Here is a 17,550-nt window from a genome sequence, read left to right on the forward strand (position 1 = left end):
GAGAGAGAGAGAGAGAGAGAGAGAGAGAGAGAGAGAGAGAGACCTTAAAATCTTGTTGCACCCACCTCTCTCCCCTCACCACCTGCAGCAGTTGAGAGAGTTGTCCCTGGGGTCATGAGAAGGTGAGATGGCCCTGTCCTTAGCCAGCTGCAGCACTGGGCAGAGCAGGCACTGAACATCTCCTGGGCAGCAAGGTAGTGCTGGCCCTGGTCTAGGAACCACAGGTAAGCCAGGCCTGAGGATGAGAGTGAGGGAAAGCTGGCACCTCCCCTCATCTGCCATGAGGTGGTGTGGGTACCCTTCCCCTCTGGTGGTAAGGAGAGCTGGACCAGAGGGCTTGAAGCTGACCCTGCCTCCTGCTGATGGGTGGCCTAGCCAGAGTCCTGCTGGAGAGTTCACCTTGGTGGTGCAGATAAGCGAGAGCCGGTGGGCTGACCAGCTCTGCTACCACCCAGGCCCAGATCCAGACCTCTCAGTTGTCCCACCGTACCTCATCCATCTGTGAATGGTTGGGCCATGTGAAAGGACCAGTCCTGCTTCTCAATGCTGCAGGATCTCCATGACACAGGCCAACAACGAGATGACTGGGAAATGTCCTGATGATATTTTGAACCAGACCAATGACTCAATCGCAACAGACACTTGCAAGTGAAGATACGTCATCAGAGTGGTAGACAATGGGACATGCTACAGCTTCCACGGTGAGGCATTCTCTATGCTTTGCTTTGGTGGTGGTGGTTGGTCTTCTGTCTGTGGATTTTAGGGAGTGGTTTGAAAGGGCGAGAGGCAGATGTGAGAGGGACTGGAGATGGGTGGGACTGGGGTCCATGATGTAAAACTCACAAAAAAAAAATAAATAAAATAAAATAAAATAAAATAAAAAGTTAGAAATAATGAGCATTTCTAATAGCTTGTTGCATTTACAGGAACAAATAGAGCCAAAAATAAAGGATAATTAGGCCCGCTCACTGTAGCTAGGAATCCCAAATAACACGCAGGAGAGATTGTCACTTGATTTGGACTCAGACCAGTACCTTTTAGTGTTAAGATTGTCTCATTACAATATCTGGTATGATAATTTCTACAAACCAATCATAGATCAACATACAGGATACTCCATAGGAACTACATACAATTCTCAATGTGGTAGGATCTTGATTGCTCTCAACAACTCTCAATTTCTTCTACAGAATACTAAAATGAAGCTTCTCTGAGAAGTTAACCACAGAGCTGTGACCCAAGCAAATCCTACCTTGTAGTTATACAAAAAGATTTCAGGAAAGGATTTGGGGGGCACCCACCCAAGTTTCAGAAGTGTCGTAATCATATTTGTGTACTTGAGCTGTACAGTAGCACAGAGCTTAGTGGACCTGATGCACAGGCACTACTGAAAGCAACTCGGGGGCTTTGCTGCCTTTGCTTTCGTGGAAACTTTGTACCAAAGGACATGTGTTCTTAGCAAGATAACAGAAACCAAGTTCCCTTAACATTCCTCTCTCGGTTTTAAAATCCATGTCAAAAGATTATTAAGTTCCATTTAAATTTGAAAATTATTCCATTTCAAAAGATCACGGTATGCTTTTACAATGCTAAGCACCAGCCAGCCTTGAATGCATGAGTTTTGATTGCAGTTTTATAAGTGAAAAGCAGCAAGCAACTTGAAATTGGATGCCTCTTCCATAAAGGGAATGTTGAAAATGTCCCCACCCCAGTGGTACAGACAGAGGTGACACCTGTAGAGGACAATGAGCTCATCTGTTTGTTGTCCTGATGAGTGAGAGTAGTGCCTGGCCACACTGACAGCCCTGAGTCCGGGACTCCCCAGCTCTAGAATGAGGAAATGTGAATTTCTATTTTTGAAGGAACCCCAAGGATTCTATTACAGAAAACTAAGGCACCTTGGTCAAAAGGCAAGAATTGGCTTGGTTTAGAGCTTAGGATTTCCTAGAAATGCAGGACTTTCCCTTTGTGGATCAGTGCCTTGCTGTTAAATTCCAAACTATTTCCATTGGGAACAAACCGTGAGACTCTCATTCATTCTTGAAGTGTGACAACATTCATTCTTGAAGTGAAATGCTTTGTGAGTCTGATTTAAAAGCTTCTCACAAGCACAGAAAAGTTTTGAAACATCTCTAAGAGACTGTAGTCAAGAGATTTTAATGATAAATTGGTCTAATTCCAAAACAATATTATTTTTTTTAAAAGAAGATAAAGGTGTTTTGCAAAAATAATTTAAATTAGTTCATTCATTTGCTTGCTGGGTACTCTTAACTCAGTCTGTCTGCTTATAGCTTTCTCTCTTCCAAAACACTCAACCTCCCAGGGAGAGAGTGCATAAAACCTCACTGTGAACACCACCTGCAGTCCTCCGCTCAGTGGGCGGCCCTGATGAAGGTCAGTCCTTCTGTTTACTGCGTGATAAATGGAGGGGAGAAGGCTGTACTTACCGAGCTGGGGCTGGAGTGCCGCCTAACTTTAGGTGACTCTTTGCCAGCAGAGGAGGATTTAAAGTTAATGCAAGCATTGTTTTCAGAATGGACCCTTTTGACTTGATTGGCTGGTTTCTCGAATGGGTCAAAGGTGCTCTGTGTCCTCTGAACCCTGACTTTTTTATCTTCAGGAATTGTGTCCAGATGCTTGATCACTGAATCCATTCCCTGGCAGTTCCGGGTAGACATCTTGGTGACACATATCTGGAAAATAAAAGAAATGAGTTGAGGACGCTTCACTGAAACATCGCTATCACTAAACATGCTATTTTTTTATTCCAGTGTTCATCTCAATGTCAAGAAATACCAAAGAGCCCACTATATTATTCTGTGCAAGCTCACTGACTCACCACTTAATTCAAGAAAAGTAAGGGTACACATCTAACAGCAAACAAAGGAAAACACACCACAGGGCACAGATCCTACGCGGTTCCTGACTCTGTGTCAGTCTTCATCGGACTGCAAGTGGATATTTCAACCTGACTTCATAAACAACAACAACAACAACAACAACAACAAAACACAAAAGAAACAACAAAAAAGCCACCCACAGTTGGCCTGGATCAGAGGGTCACCTACTGAGGGATGTAGGAGATGACAGAAGTTACAGAAGCTAATGGCTTCAAGGTGTGACTCTGTTCCAAAGATTTATGTCTGAAGACAGGTTGAAAATCTGTCCCAGCTTGACTTCATGTCTAAATTGGAATGAAGCAGTAGTTAGGTAATAAATAATGAGGATGGTTGTGGGTTTTTCTTTTGAACTTCAAAGCTAGCAAATTATACTATCAGTGGAAGACCCCTGGTGACAGTCAGTTGAAGGCTGTTTACCTTAAAGCACTGGGCCCCTGTTTCCCTCCCAACAGCCAGGGTCCCTCTCTCAGTACTCAGCCAGCTCCCTGGTACAGTTTACTTTAGTCCTTTGAGGTTCTGTCCCAAGTTACCATGTTTTATTCTAACTCTTTCATGTTCTCTATCCACTAGAAATTCTGGAGTTTGCTTGCAACCTCTAGCTTCCCTGTGAGGGAGGTATCCCACTTTTGATCTTAGGAGACCCTAAGGCCATGTGTGAAAGCCTTGGTGGTCTTCACCTGAACTTTATTGTGAGGTAGCAGAAGCCCTAGTAGGCAGAGCTCAGCAGTTAGGCCATTGGCTTTGTACATTTCCTTAACTTTAGGATTCTAGCATATTCTCTCCACTCCCTTCCTTCCCTCCATCACTCTCCCTGTCCCCTCTGTTTCTCTTTCTAGCTTGCCACAGCTCTCACTGGGATTCACAGCAGCCATAGCATGAGCAGTTCTGCTCTACGCTGCACCCTGACTGGGGTGACTGCTTCACCTCAGGCTCCCAACCAAGGGTCAAGCTCAAGTGTGGAGAGCTATGGTGGACACAGAGGAATCTCTCCTGGTTTCAGGGAATCTCGGGCTTTGTATCACAGCCACAGAAAACCCACAAACTAAGTTCACAATTCTCTCTAAAGAAACTACCATCTTGAACTAAATTGCTTTCAGTTTTTCCCTAATTAAACAGTTTCTGCATCACTAGATGCTATCAACTAAGGAAACCTAGAAAACATTTAATAAAAGCTCATATGGTTAAAGTCTAAAGATCAACTTTTGGAATAGCATGCAGGTTGACTCCATCTGAAGAGCAAATACACTTCATATATGCTTGGTGCCCAAAGAACCTAGAAGATGGTGTCAGAGCCCTTGGAACTGGAGCTACAAACCCTTGTAAGCTGCCAAATAGATGCTGAGAACAGAGCCCAGGCACTCTGCAAGAGCAGCAAGTGCTCTTACCTCCCGAGTCTTCTCTCCAGCATCTAAGATTCAACTACTCTTTACCTAAGTTCTTGGAAGTAAGGAACATACCAAGTTATTGCATCCTTCTCCCATAATGCCTTGCTCAGTCTTCTTGAAATAAATCATATACGAAAAGATTCATCCAAATAATTAATCATCCTATTTTTTTATTATTATTTTCTTTATTTACATTTCAAATGCTATCCCGAAAGTTCCCTATAAACCCCCCCCCCGCCCCTGCTCCCCTACCCACCCACTCCCACTACTTGGCCCTGGCCTTCCCCTGTGCTGGGTCATATAAAGTTTATAAGACCAAGGGGCCTCTCTTCCCAATGATGNCTGATTAGGCCATCTTCTGCTACATATGCAGCTAGAGATTCGAGCGCAGGGGGTACTGGTTAGTTCATATTGTTGTTGCACCTACAGGGTTGCAGTCCCCTACAACACCTTGGGTACTTTCTCTAGCTCCTCCATTGGGGGCCCTGTATCCCATCCAATAGCTGACTGTGAGCATCCACTTCTGTGTTTGCCAGGCACTGGCATAGCGAGGCCGCTATATCAGGGTCCCTTCAGCAGAATCTTGCTGGAATGTGCATTAGTATCTGGGTTTGGTGACTGATGATGGGATGGATTCCCGGATGGGGTAGTCTCTGGATAGTCCATCCTTTCATCTTAGCTCTAAATTTTGTCTCTGTACCTATATCCTTTCATAATCATCCTATGTTTGATACAAAAGATCAAAGGCTCTGAGACATTCATCTAAAAGCTACTATTTAAAAAAAGCACAATGCTGACACTAAAGTAATAATATATATGTTCATGAATAGCTATCACCAAAATTCTTTAACTGAAGCTCATTGCAATAGGTGGGTTCTAAAACAACACCTACTATCTCCTGACTTAGAATGGTTCCCTCCCTATCCTGTGCAATTATGAAATGATACTATATCTATATTATTCTATGTGTAAACAGGAAATTATCTGGTGGGATATACAAAACTAAGAGATCCCTGCAAAACCAGGAAAAACAAGGCAGTAAGGTGTGGCCTGACCAGTCAGAAAGACACCAGTGATGATCCTGAGAACTACGAGGGCATAACGTATAACATGGCCTGCCTCTGCTTGACAACCGTCAGAAAACTGGGGGCCACACAACTGCACACACAGTAAAAGTATCTCTGTGTGCATGCTAGAGGACCTGGAGTTCCATGTGAGAACCACCAACATGATTTCAGCCTGGAAAGATCTTGACACACCCAGACTTTCACTCTATTGAAACTGAAATAATAAGCCTGTGTCTTTCTGGTACCACATTACCTGAGAGTAGAAACCTACTATGCACATTTTGAACCACTGTGATACCTAATCAGGACTTAAAAAACAAAACAACAACAACAACAAAAACAAAACAAAACAAAAAACAGAAAAACTACCACTACCACCACCACCACCATCATCAACAACAACAAAAACAAACCACTGCTGTATATATCGCTAATAAATCCAAGACAAAATAAGCAAAGGTTATCATGATTGCTGTGGATAACCACATATAAGTACCACCAACCACAACTTTGTAACATCATGAGTACTCTAAAACTCATGAACAAGTTTCTCCAGGTAACTAAGATTCTGTACAATTTTTCTGGTCTCCAGTATAGCCAGCTGCCATGAACCACACCAGTATCAACACCTTCTTTGTCCATGAGTTTTCATCTAGGAAAGAAATCTATACTGAGTTTTCCACATAAGTCAACGTAAGCTCTTCTAGAAGGGTGTCGTGTATCCAGTATTAGGGACACGAGTCGTAAATGTGATCTGCCCATCTCTGTTAACAGTGCCTACAACAGAAAGTCGAGCTCAGGTTTTCCTGAACCGCCTGGAGTCAGCTCTGCTGCCCTAGCACACCCATCTGACAGTTCAAAGCTCTGGCTCAGAAAAGGATCCAGCGAGGTGAAAATAAGAACAGTATCCATTCCTTGGTGGGAGGTGTAGCTTCTAGCCGCTCTTAGCACAGAATCATTGAGTAGATAATGCAGACCCAGCAGTCACAGAGGGTCCTGAAGACAAATTACATGCAGGTGCTCCTCTTCTGCAAGCACGGCTTTCAGTGACTCTCTCTACAACCTGTTAGCCAGTACCTAACAAAGGAAATTTCTCTAGCCAATAAATAGTAACCCATTCATCTATCTCCAGCTTTCATAGCCAACCCCACTGGATGCCTGGATTCTGGCTGAGGTTGGGCTTCCCACGGGGGGAAAAAAAAATAGATTCCAGCTAACAAGATATAAGTGCCAAGGGCAGGCTGGAGAAAAGAACCAAAGAAAAAGAAATAGAGGTTAGGAAACCTCCAGCTATTAACCAGAAAGCTAGGATCCTTTTTAAAATATCAGAAAAAATGTTAGCAAGAGAATTGGCCTAAGAGAGCTCCCACTGACAAAACTGTGGGTGCTTATTCAACCATCAAAAAGAAACATAATATTGTGTTTAAATCGAATGAGTTACTTTAAAAAAAATGAGTTAAATATGATTTCCAATGATAAAAGCTACTAAAGGAAGAATAGCAACTACAATAGAAAAAAAATAAATAAATGAAATACAATATACCTGGACTTAACGCAGAGAATGTTGGACAGCTAATAGGCTAGACCAAGTAGGCTAAAGCAAATAGGAAGCTCATTGAAGACATGGGTGGCTGCTCAGGGCCTGGAGCGGGGGTGGGGGGCTGCTGAGTGGAATCAGTATAGAAACCAAAGTGACATGGTCAGCTCCAGGGACAACAGGCCAGAGCAATACAACAGTGCAGTATGCTGAAGGGTAGTTAATGGTCCCTAAATGACATATTACAAAATGCACATCTGGTGGACAGACAACAGACTTCAAAAAGAAATGCCCATTGGCAGAAGGAAGTTTTTAAAATAATTTAACTTTTAACAGCATATGTGATGTAACCCCTAAAAGAGGAAAGTCGGTTTGACTGCCATCCCATGACTCAAGTCTGACTCACTAATTTAGACAAGGCAACCAAGACACCAAATGATCAACAACTAAGCTTCTCTAACCCATGCTATTGCGAGACTGTAAAGATAGCATAATACCAAGCACACATAAGGAAGAACTACTATTAAATTTCCTGGGGAGACAAGGTAAGTTAGTAGATCTATAACGCTTAGGAAGGCTTTAAAAAATAAAATTAATCCAACTTATAATGTTGGTGTCTTAGAACAGGGCACACATAGATGCAGAAATATAACTTGCAGCAATCATGTTTATTTAGAGTATATGAAATATGTTAGAATCATGGAAATTACTCTGTGAAAATAGGGCAATTTGACTAAGTCAGTAATCAGAGATTAAATACTGAGAAAGAAAATTAAATTTAAAGATTTAAAGATTTATATGTAAGACTGTGTGAGGTCTAGAGAGACAGAGCATATGTACAAGAGAACGAGTCTATGTGTATGGGTACCAGCAGAGGCCAGAGGAGGGGGTCAGACAACTCAGAGCTAGTTACAGGCGGTTCTGAGCCTCCTAACATCAGCCTCCAAATGCTGGTCCTACGCAAGAGCAATGTGCACTCTTAACCATTGGGCCATTTCTCCATCCCCCCAAATTAATTTTAACTGATTTTATTTACTACACTTATTTTTAAGAGGATGAACACTGGGTCATGCACAAAGTGTACAGGCAAAAATGGCTCCAAGCACAGGAGACTTAAAGCATTCTGTAGATCATCAGTTTCTACCATCTGTTGCATAGACTTTGTGGGTCGCCTTAGGATGAAAAGCCACAACTATGCTGCAAAGTTACCTCTTTCCAGAGGCCTTTTGCTCACTCAATCCCAGGCACTTAAAACAAGCTTTGGTACGAATCCCTTCAATGACTGTTGTATTTTGTATACTTATACTACAAAGACTCCTTTTAATTAACCATCTCAACAATCTACCTCTCCCATAGGGTGATGGCTTGGTCGTATATTCATTCTACAGCCGCCCTCAAAACCGGCTTGACCTCAACAGTCCTCTTGAATCTAGTAGATCTTTGCTGACAAACTCATGAAGCACAAGAGGCTTCAGTAGTTTAAAAATGGTCTTTTCAAATCGTGGGGTCCAGGAAGAAAATATCTGGGCACATGCGCCCAAGGCCAATCACGGTAAACAGACACACAGTCACCCCCTGTGAAAGCAAGGCACGCCAACACCAATGGGAACTAAGGGAATATCTTCCCCAGCTGTGGGTTTTCACACTTCATTTAAAAACAGAAGCGACAAGAGTTATATAAGCAGGCCTGCCTTGTGGTGCTTGAGAACACTTAAAGAGAACAAACCATCACAAATACCAGAATAAACTGTTTTTTCTTCCAATGAAGTCAACAGAAGTTAAAATGTTGATGTAGGTGAGAGATGAAAACATAGAGACAGGTTCATCTGAATAAGACTGGCCCACTTACCTTTTTTTTTTTTTTTCTATTTGTTCTTTGAGGATTTCATACAGCATATTTTATAAAATTCTTTCCCACCCTTCAGTTCCTCCCAGCTCCTCCCTGCTTCCCTTACTTCACATTCCTTCTCTCTAATACAATAAAAAATAAACACAAAAAAGCAAAATGTAGTCACTAAAGAGCCAGCATTCAATTTATGTTGGTTAACTGCTCCTTAACAGGATGTGTGGCTGATACATCCAGCATCACTCCACTAAAGATAACTGATTTTCCTTCTCCCAACAGCTATCTTTTGCAAATGGCTTCTTGGTTCAAGGATGGGATTTCCCCTCCTTCATGTTGGAATTTTTGTCTGGCTTGAGCTTGTGAAGGTCTTGGGTATGCTGTCACAATCGTCTATGCATTCACATGTTCATTCGCTCTGTTGTGCCTAGAAAAGACTGTTTCCTTTAAAATCATCTCTCACCACCTCTGGCTCTTGTAACCTTTCCACTGCCATCCCTTCTGTGTAGACCCCTGACCCTTGAAGGGAAGTCTGTGATAGAGACATCCCATTCAGGGCTGAGCACTCTAAAGTCTCTCATGTTCTGCACGCTATCCAGATGTGTTGCTATCTACTATAAGACGCCTCTCCGATGAGGGTTGAGCGATGCATGGTTTAATGGGTATCATTGGCAGTAGTTTTACTGCTATGTTAATTTTTCAAAATAATAGTAGATCTTCACTGGGGCTGGATCCATGAATTGTTTGGTTCCAGGATCTTGGCCTTGTTAATATTATCAGGCATAGTTCTAGCTCATGGGGTTGGCCCCTCCATCCTTAACAGAAGTTTGCTAATTTGTTGGTAGACCCTAAGTTGGTTTAAGGAGAGAATATACTTTTAAAAAGAAAGAAAGAAAAATAATAAAAGTCAGATAATTCAAACGGCATTCAAGGCTTCAAAAGTCAGAGTCTGACCTATGCGTTTTGCTTGCAGCTATGTAAAACCTAGACAACTGTCCACTGACGCCTCAGCAATGGATGTGAAAGAGCACAGCTTAATTCGGTTAAGCCTGGCATTCATTTACAGTGAATTCATTCAGGTTGAAAATTGTCCCTTTGAATCAGCCATTTCCCGGTGATTGGCGTGTCTCTAAGATCCCAGAGTGGCCTTTGCTACTTGCTTATCCCACACTCACGGTAGAAGGCAGCTACCAGAAAAGAATGGCTGTTAAAGACACCAAGTTGAGTCATGTCAAATATACCCCACACATCCAGCAGTGGCTAGGTCATGGTCTTCTGATGCTCATGAACAGAGTATCTATCGCAGGACCAGTGCAAATCATGGGATAAGCACAATGCTGACAATATCATACACTTGTAACTATTTCTGTTTTGTTTTGTTTTGTTTTGTTTTCCGTTGTATGTTATGCCCATGGAAGACTAAGAATTTTCTCCTACTCAACAGCTACTCTCAGAATCACCCCTAATAAAAATCACCTAGTCATTTACAAGTTTTATGTAAAGTGTTCCCTCTCCCCAAAATATGTATTTTTTTCTAAATTACAAAGCAAAACAATTCTACCTTTAAGGGAATTTCAACTAGAAAAAGATATATAGGCACAGAATTATGAAGAATAAAGGGAATTTATAACTCTGCTGGAATAATGCCCATGAGTGCCACCTTTGCTATTTTAACCTTCGGGGTTGAAAGGGACTGCATCCTCTCTTATTGCAGGATGTGGCCTCTCTTTTTTTTTCCCAATTAGTGTGTGTTTGCATGTCTATTTGTCTGTGCAGCCATGTAGATAAAAATGGTTCTATGAACACATGGAACAAAGATAGAGGATGTGTCAACTATATGTAGATACAATGATACGTGTATGGATATTTTATTCTTTAGCGTCGTTTTTTTTTTCTTTTTTTTCTTTTTTTTGCCAAAATCAAGCTCTCTATAACAATATTAACTAAGACCCATAACTCAGAACAACATACAATACACCTCCTAAACATTCTGTGTCTCGGGCTTCTCATTTGTTAAACAGGAAACTGTTGTACTTAGCAGTTATTTTGACCTTTACTGCCTCTAGCATGAAAACGGTCCCAGGTATTAACTGGTGAGTGACTTTAAATATATCAAGTGCCAGACAAATGAAGCCACTTCTTTGTGTTTCCTTTCATATGCAATTCCTCCTCAGGAATTTAGGATTCAGAAAGTAGGGAGGTGTTACACACCATAAACACTTACTTTGGTATCTCTGGTCTCCTATTTTCATTAACTGTGAGATCACAGAATCATTTATCAGCAATAGCAGCATGAACATTCTGGCTAAGCAATCGATCAAGCAACGTATGGTGCCGCAATTCAAACTGTAGGACATTTGCCATCTTTGGCTCTAGTCAACAGTAGCTCTGTCCCTACATCACTATCATTGCTGCAACTACAAATGCCCTACGAACTACATCACTTTTAGATCATGCCTCACAGTCTATCCTAAATAACTGCTGCTGTCATGTATTTATATAAGCTACAATACACTTGCTTTCCTATATCTGGTTGGAGCAACAGGAAGTCTGTCTTTGTTTTTGTTTGGTTGTTGTCATCTTTCTCATGTGCTAATTATATTTCAGGCCCAAACTGTAAATACTTGAGTATATAAACCATGTTTTCTGTCTCTTTATTGTCCTAAAAGATAAAAGTATGGCCAAGAAATAAGTGCTCTGCCAATAACTACTCAATGATAAGCTTTTGCCTTTAACTAAAAGTAGGCAATGTTAAAAAGCACCCCCAGGCACTGCATTAAAGGAGACACCCTCTGAGTGGAGGTCTTTTCTGGTCAATGGAAATGCTTTCACCAGCTATTCCTGCTCAGAGTTCGATATCCATTAAGGTTATCCTGTTTTCAAATGCTATTTTAAATATCCGTTCATTTTTGTAAATAGTAATTGCATAAAATAATGGGTTACACGATCAGATTTTCTCATACTTATTCACATACACTCTTACCCTTCCTGTTGGTCCCTTCCTCTTTGCAATAGCCCTCATCTATTCTCATGTCTCTTTTTCTCCAAAATCTACATTCTCCACATGAAAGAAGAAGGAAATGTGATACTTATGGTTCTGAGTCTAACTTATTTCATCCACTTATGATGATCCCTATCCGTTTTCCTGCAAATGGCATGATATCATTATTTGATGTAGCTCCCCATACAATTCCATTCTGTATAGAACTGCACTCTGTTCATCTACTGACGCTGAGCAACAGGCTCCTCTCTTGACTCTCACAAATAGTAAAGCAATAATCGCAAATGTGCCTGGATATCTCTGCAATGCTAACTTAGATTCCCTGAAGTACATACATAGGGATGCTGTAAGCTGGATCCCATGAAGTTGTGGCTTAAGTCTGAGGAACCTCTATACTGACCTTCATCACGGATGTACCGACCATACATAAAGATTTCTTTTCCCTTTATTTTCACCATTTCATTTCTTTGGGATAATAAAACTTGTATTTCTCTACTGACTTTTTTCCTTGGATCTCACCTAATTTTATTTGATCCATGTGTCAACTAATAGACAAAGCTGAATGGAAATGGACAAACCTGCATCATGTCATACTGCCTCAGGAACTGCAGTCTTTCTGGAATCTAATGTTTATTATCAAGAAGCTGGAATCCCATAATCAGCCACCAAATGCAGACACTATTGCATATGCCAGCAAGATCTTGCTGAAAGGACACTGCTATCTATCTATCTATCTATCTATCTATCTAGATGTGGATATAGATATAGATATAGATATAGATAAAGATATAGATATATATATAGAGAGAATTCCTATATGATGACCACATGAATATGCACTGTTGGAAGGTGTAACAGTAGAATTTATACCTGTACTTTCTCCCTGACCACATATCTACAGTCAGAAGGAGTTTGAGTGAATCTGAGACTACACATGGCAAGAGTGTCTCTGTCCTGCTACTCCACAGAGTGAAGACTCTGCCAACCTAAAAAAAAAAATCCCTACCATACAAGCAGAATGCCCACTCTCAACAGAACTGAAACATTAAGCCATGCAAAGTGGCTCTCAGTGCCTGGCTAATTAGTTTCTTCATCAAGACACTGTTCCCCTAAAGCTTTCAAGAAAAAGTCTATTTCTGTCCAAAAGGACATTTTTCTCTTTCAAAGAATGTACAGGTTTAAACACAACTCCTTATCATTTATTATTATTATTATTATTATTATTATTATTATTATTATTATAGTCTCTGTCTTTGGTCTTGCCTGAGACAGGGGAATAGCAGTATATTTTCAAAAGATCCTCCATTACGCGTTAGTGGGGAGCAACCTGGCCAGGGAGACTAACTAACACGAACTACAGCAACTTAAAAACTGAGGCCATGTGCCATTTAAGAAGTCCTAAGAGCAAATCAAATGGGATGGGTCTGAAATCAGTGTTCTATCCTAATCAGGATGGCCATCTGCCCAGCCTAGAAGGCCTACTGTTTGCATTTCACTTTTTAACAGACATCCTAAGAGACTCTAGAAGCCATCATCTGTCAGAAAGGCTGTGCAAAGGTCAATCCCGAGCGTCTTTGGACTCCTGTTGTCTCACTTCTGAACTTCACTGAATTGCCCCTAGGCCTGTTTGTACTGAATCAGGCCAGTTCTATCAGATAGCTCTCTATTTGGTCCTACATGAGAGATAAAGCATCCAGAAAGTACAATATTAAACAATGGGAACGGAAAAGGCTACACTAGTGGAGGTAAGACTGATCCATTAGGACCTGAATTATTCTCACCTAGTAACTATTTGAACAGTATTTAAGAACAATGATATAAACACTTCAAAAATTCTTCCTGTAGAACAACTAAAATGCCATACTACCATCTTATTCTGAAACACATAAAAGAATAAACACAACTTCCATCGCCTCACCTGGACCAAACATCTTTTCTAACAAAAAAAAAAAAAAAATAATGAATGCTTTATTAGTCCTTGGATAATAACTTAGCAATCGTGGTCAAGATGTGATGTTGCAGTGTTTAAAATGTGATGTTTACCTTCCAATAAAATCAATCTAAATTCTGGAACCATAGAATCCTGGAAAATATAGAACGTCACTGAATTCGAGCTTGACATCCAAAGCTCTCACCGTTTGCAGAGAGCATCATGTGTGAATCACTAACCACACAGAGCTCCTGAAGAGAGACACAGGGAACAATGTGCCTTTGGGAGAAGGAGAAAAAAAAAAAAAAGCAAGTGTCTTTCAATACAGCTTTCACAATTGGTCCATCTACTGGGAAGAGCTAAAATTCCAGCAAGAACAGCTATCCTGTAATAATAAAGCCACCTGATTCCATGAAGACTCGCCCTGTCTACCCTTTCCACAACAGAGAAGTCAACCGTGACTCCTCAGTAATCCAAGGTGAATGGAGATGGCTGGATGTAAATATCCTGCTGTGCGTCTGCCACCTGAAACAAGCCCAGGGCTTCCACGGGCATTTCTCTGCCAACGTTTTAGCAGGATCTCATTTAGTAGAGGAGCTGGCTGCTGGTTGAAATGGCTTGTCGATTGGACAGAAGAGAAGCTCTCCAGGTCCCACACCTTCTCAAAGCCTGGCCAGGGAAAGCAGAGAACAGGAGCATGCTGTTACAGCCTCTGCTTTATCTTCTTCAGTCCTGTAAAGTTCAGAAACCCTCATACGTACCCTCTAATGAAGCAAACTGGAAAAGGGTCTGGGATCTCGTACGAAGGTCATTGTTAGAAAGGAGAGACGAATATTGCAGGTCCCTAGATACGGTGTCGCTGGTAAGAGTAGTGGCTCCCTATCATGGAACTCATCTACAACAGTGACTATGAAAACTACCTTTAGCACAATCTCTCAGTCTCCAACAAGGGCCTCGGGAGGGCACATCGTCAGCTCAGTTTCAGAGGTAATTAAAACGAAACAGGCATGAACTGGGCCACCTGCCCAAGGCCATGCAGAGTAAACATGGGAGCAGAGATTTATTGCAGGACCAGACTACAGAGCAGAAGCTCTTGACCACAGTGCACACATCCCCTAAGTTCTACATCCTAGATGGATTAAAGGATGAGCCTCACCTGCACACCTGCCCATCCATGCTTTCACCGCTCCTGATAGAAAAGAAAAGGAAACCCAAAGCCACACATAATCACTGGCATGTAGTGTTCTGGCCGTCCTTCCTTCCTCCCTTCCACCTCAGCACCAAAGTAAACATCCATTTAATTAATCTGATTCCGAATCTGCCTCCTATGCAGAGCCGGGCTATCATAGAGAAAAGCAGAAGAGTACAACGCATTAAGAATCATTAAGGACAGGACACCACGTGTGCTGCATGCATCTGTAATCAGAGCGCTTGGCCTCAGCGATGCATTGAGTTGAAAAAGTCAGCATGATGACATGAGATTCTGTCCCAAAGACAACAGGAGGAAGACCGAGGCCACTGAGAAAGGTGGGATAATAAACAGTGTTATGCTGAATCTTGCTCCTCTGTGCCTCAATCAGCGAGTTACCGGCATAGATACAAACCTGCCAGTGATCCAGTACAGAGATTGTCAAATCAGTTGATAGCAAACAGATAGCAAACAGGCTCTGGGTGGGGCCATAACCTGACCTTCTAAAAAGGAATCGTCCATTGGAAAAAAATCTCTTGGATTTCAAAGGAGCCGTGTGTAGGGAAATTCAAAAAAGAAAAAACTTTATTGATGAAGCTAAGCTTGCCTGTGTAATGAAAACCTGTTTATTGTGGTATCAAGCATATATCCTCTCTCTATTCCTCCTGACTAATACAGAAGCTATCTAGAGGGGTTCTAGTTGACTGTCCACTAAAAGCAGGATTCAGGGCAGAAGGTAGCCCACGGAGTACATCATCATCATCATCATTATCATCATGGCCTTTGCTTTTACAGTTACAATGAATAACGCACTACACAGGAAGTGAGATCTTAATATTAATGACAGAAGTCACAATCCAGCTTCACAATGACTATCCCAGCTGACTGTTGCTTTTATCGGCAAATAAACAAGAAAGCAGTCCAGTTACTGTGCCCAATCAATCACATGTAAATAACCCAAAAAACAGTGGGCGATTCCCTTGGTGCATTCTGGACTTCCTTCCTTGCTGTTTGGAGAATCTTGTTAGAAGCTCTAAGTTATCCGCTAGCATGCCCATATGGGGCCTCAATCCACTGACACCCTACACTAAGGAGGAAAACTGCTATCTTTTCCATATTAAAATCCAAGCATACCCTCCAAGGAATAAAATCCCAATGTATGGTGCTGTATCCGTGAGCTAAGTGAGATTGGCCAAGTGCTATGTCATTGCCCTGTACCTAGCAGAGGCCAGCTCATAGGCATAGAAAGTAGAATCAAGGTGGTCAGGGGTGAGGGGAAGGGAGAATGGTAGAAATATTAAATGACTTGGAATGATGAAGAAGTTCTGGACATGGATAGGGGTAATTACCACAAAATACTGAATATACTTAATAATGCCACTCGAGTGTAAATTTAAAAATGGTGGGTTTGGAAAATTCCGTATAATGTGTATTTTAAACACAGTTTAAAAAAAAAAATCAAAGCATACACTGTCTCTCTCACAATTACCAAAATGGAAAAGCAAAATTTCCCCACAGATTGTTTTTCTTCAAAATATCTTTGAAAAACATGATTCTAAGATCCATGAAGGCCGAAACCAGATAAACCTGCTCCATTCCTCACTGTCACCAAGTAGACTAGCCACAAATGCTTGCGTGTACGTGAATGCCTACAATAAACAGGCTCTCCTAAGCAGTCATTCCACCATCTAGAAAGTTTCAAATTTACTTCTTGTGAGAGAACACAAGGGTGCAGGTGACATTACTATACCTAAGCTTCTGCCTGCCCCCCCCCGCCCCCACTGCTGCAAGTATGTCTCCCAGCATCTTATACAGAGGACATAGACACTGACTGCCTGCGGGACGAAGACAAGGGTGGTTTTAAAATGTGTGTCGCATCACCGCACCACTAGCCCCCTTTTTAAACATCACTCTTTGCAGATATTCCATTCCTCCTGTCATGAGATGAAGAAGAAGAAGAAAAAAACAAAACCCTTGCAGTGTACACAACGTGAAGGTAGAAATATAAATAGCTAGAACATAGCACTCTCTGAAGACAGAAAACAGCATCATCTCAACACTTAATGAGAAACACCAGTTTATATTTCTCTTTCCTTTTTAGAGAATAACAAATGACTAATCGAAACACAAGGAAATTCCAACTCCCTTTTGTACAAAATCCAAATATCCATTCCTAGAAATCAAAGCCCAGTTTTATGCTTAATTTTTAATAAGTACAGAGGCTCCTCCTCCAATAAGTCACTTACTATAAATTTTAAATTCCATCTATGTTTTTCTCAATTAACTTATAAGGTAATGAAGTAGTCTTTCTTACTTTTCTGTATCACAAAATTATATAAAAGCTACTTTCTGATCAATATGCAAGTTATTGAAAATCCGGTCAACTAATATTCACTCACTCCAACATTCACATTTCAAGTTAATTCCTAAGTTCAAACATACAAAGTGAAATATTTTAAAGCAAAATATCAAATGCTGACACCCTTAAAATTCAGCACCCATGTAAAAGGTAGACCCAGACAAATTCACAAGATCATCTAATGTATTAGTCTCTTATGGAAACAATATGAAAATAAATCCTTCAACTTCAAACCCCCCTCGCTACTTAATACCATATTTAATATTTATTAATTAAATAAATAGATATTCATCCTCTGTCCAGGTTTATATTTCAACCTTGCTTGTCATCTTCATCATG

The 17,550-nt window shown here is 41.2% G+C and overlaps 1 protein-coding gene across 1 annotated transcript in view; it reads right to left on the reverse strand.

Moving 5' to 3' along the window:
* Cdk14 (cyclin dependent kinase 14) overlaps positions 1-17,550 on the reverse strand; it is a 534,124-nt gene that overhangs the window by 403,087 nt on the left and 113,487 nt on the right. The window contains exon 3 of the mRNA XM_021190228.2: positions 2,448-2,693. Within this exon, the coding sequence (XP_021045887.1) occupies positions 2,448-2,693 (246 nt within the window). The remainder of the gene's footprint in view (positions 1-2,447; positions 2,694-17,550) is intronic.

This window comes from Mus pahari, chromosome 2 (genome assembly GCF_900095145.1).
Source record: "Mus pahari chromosome 2, PAHARI_EIJ_v1.1, whole genome shotgun sequence".
NCBI classification, from domain to species: Eukaryota; Metazoa; Chordata; class Mammalia; order Rodentia; family Muridae; genus Mus; species Mus pahari.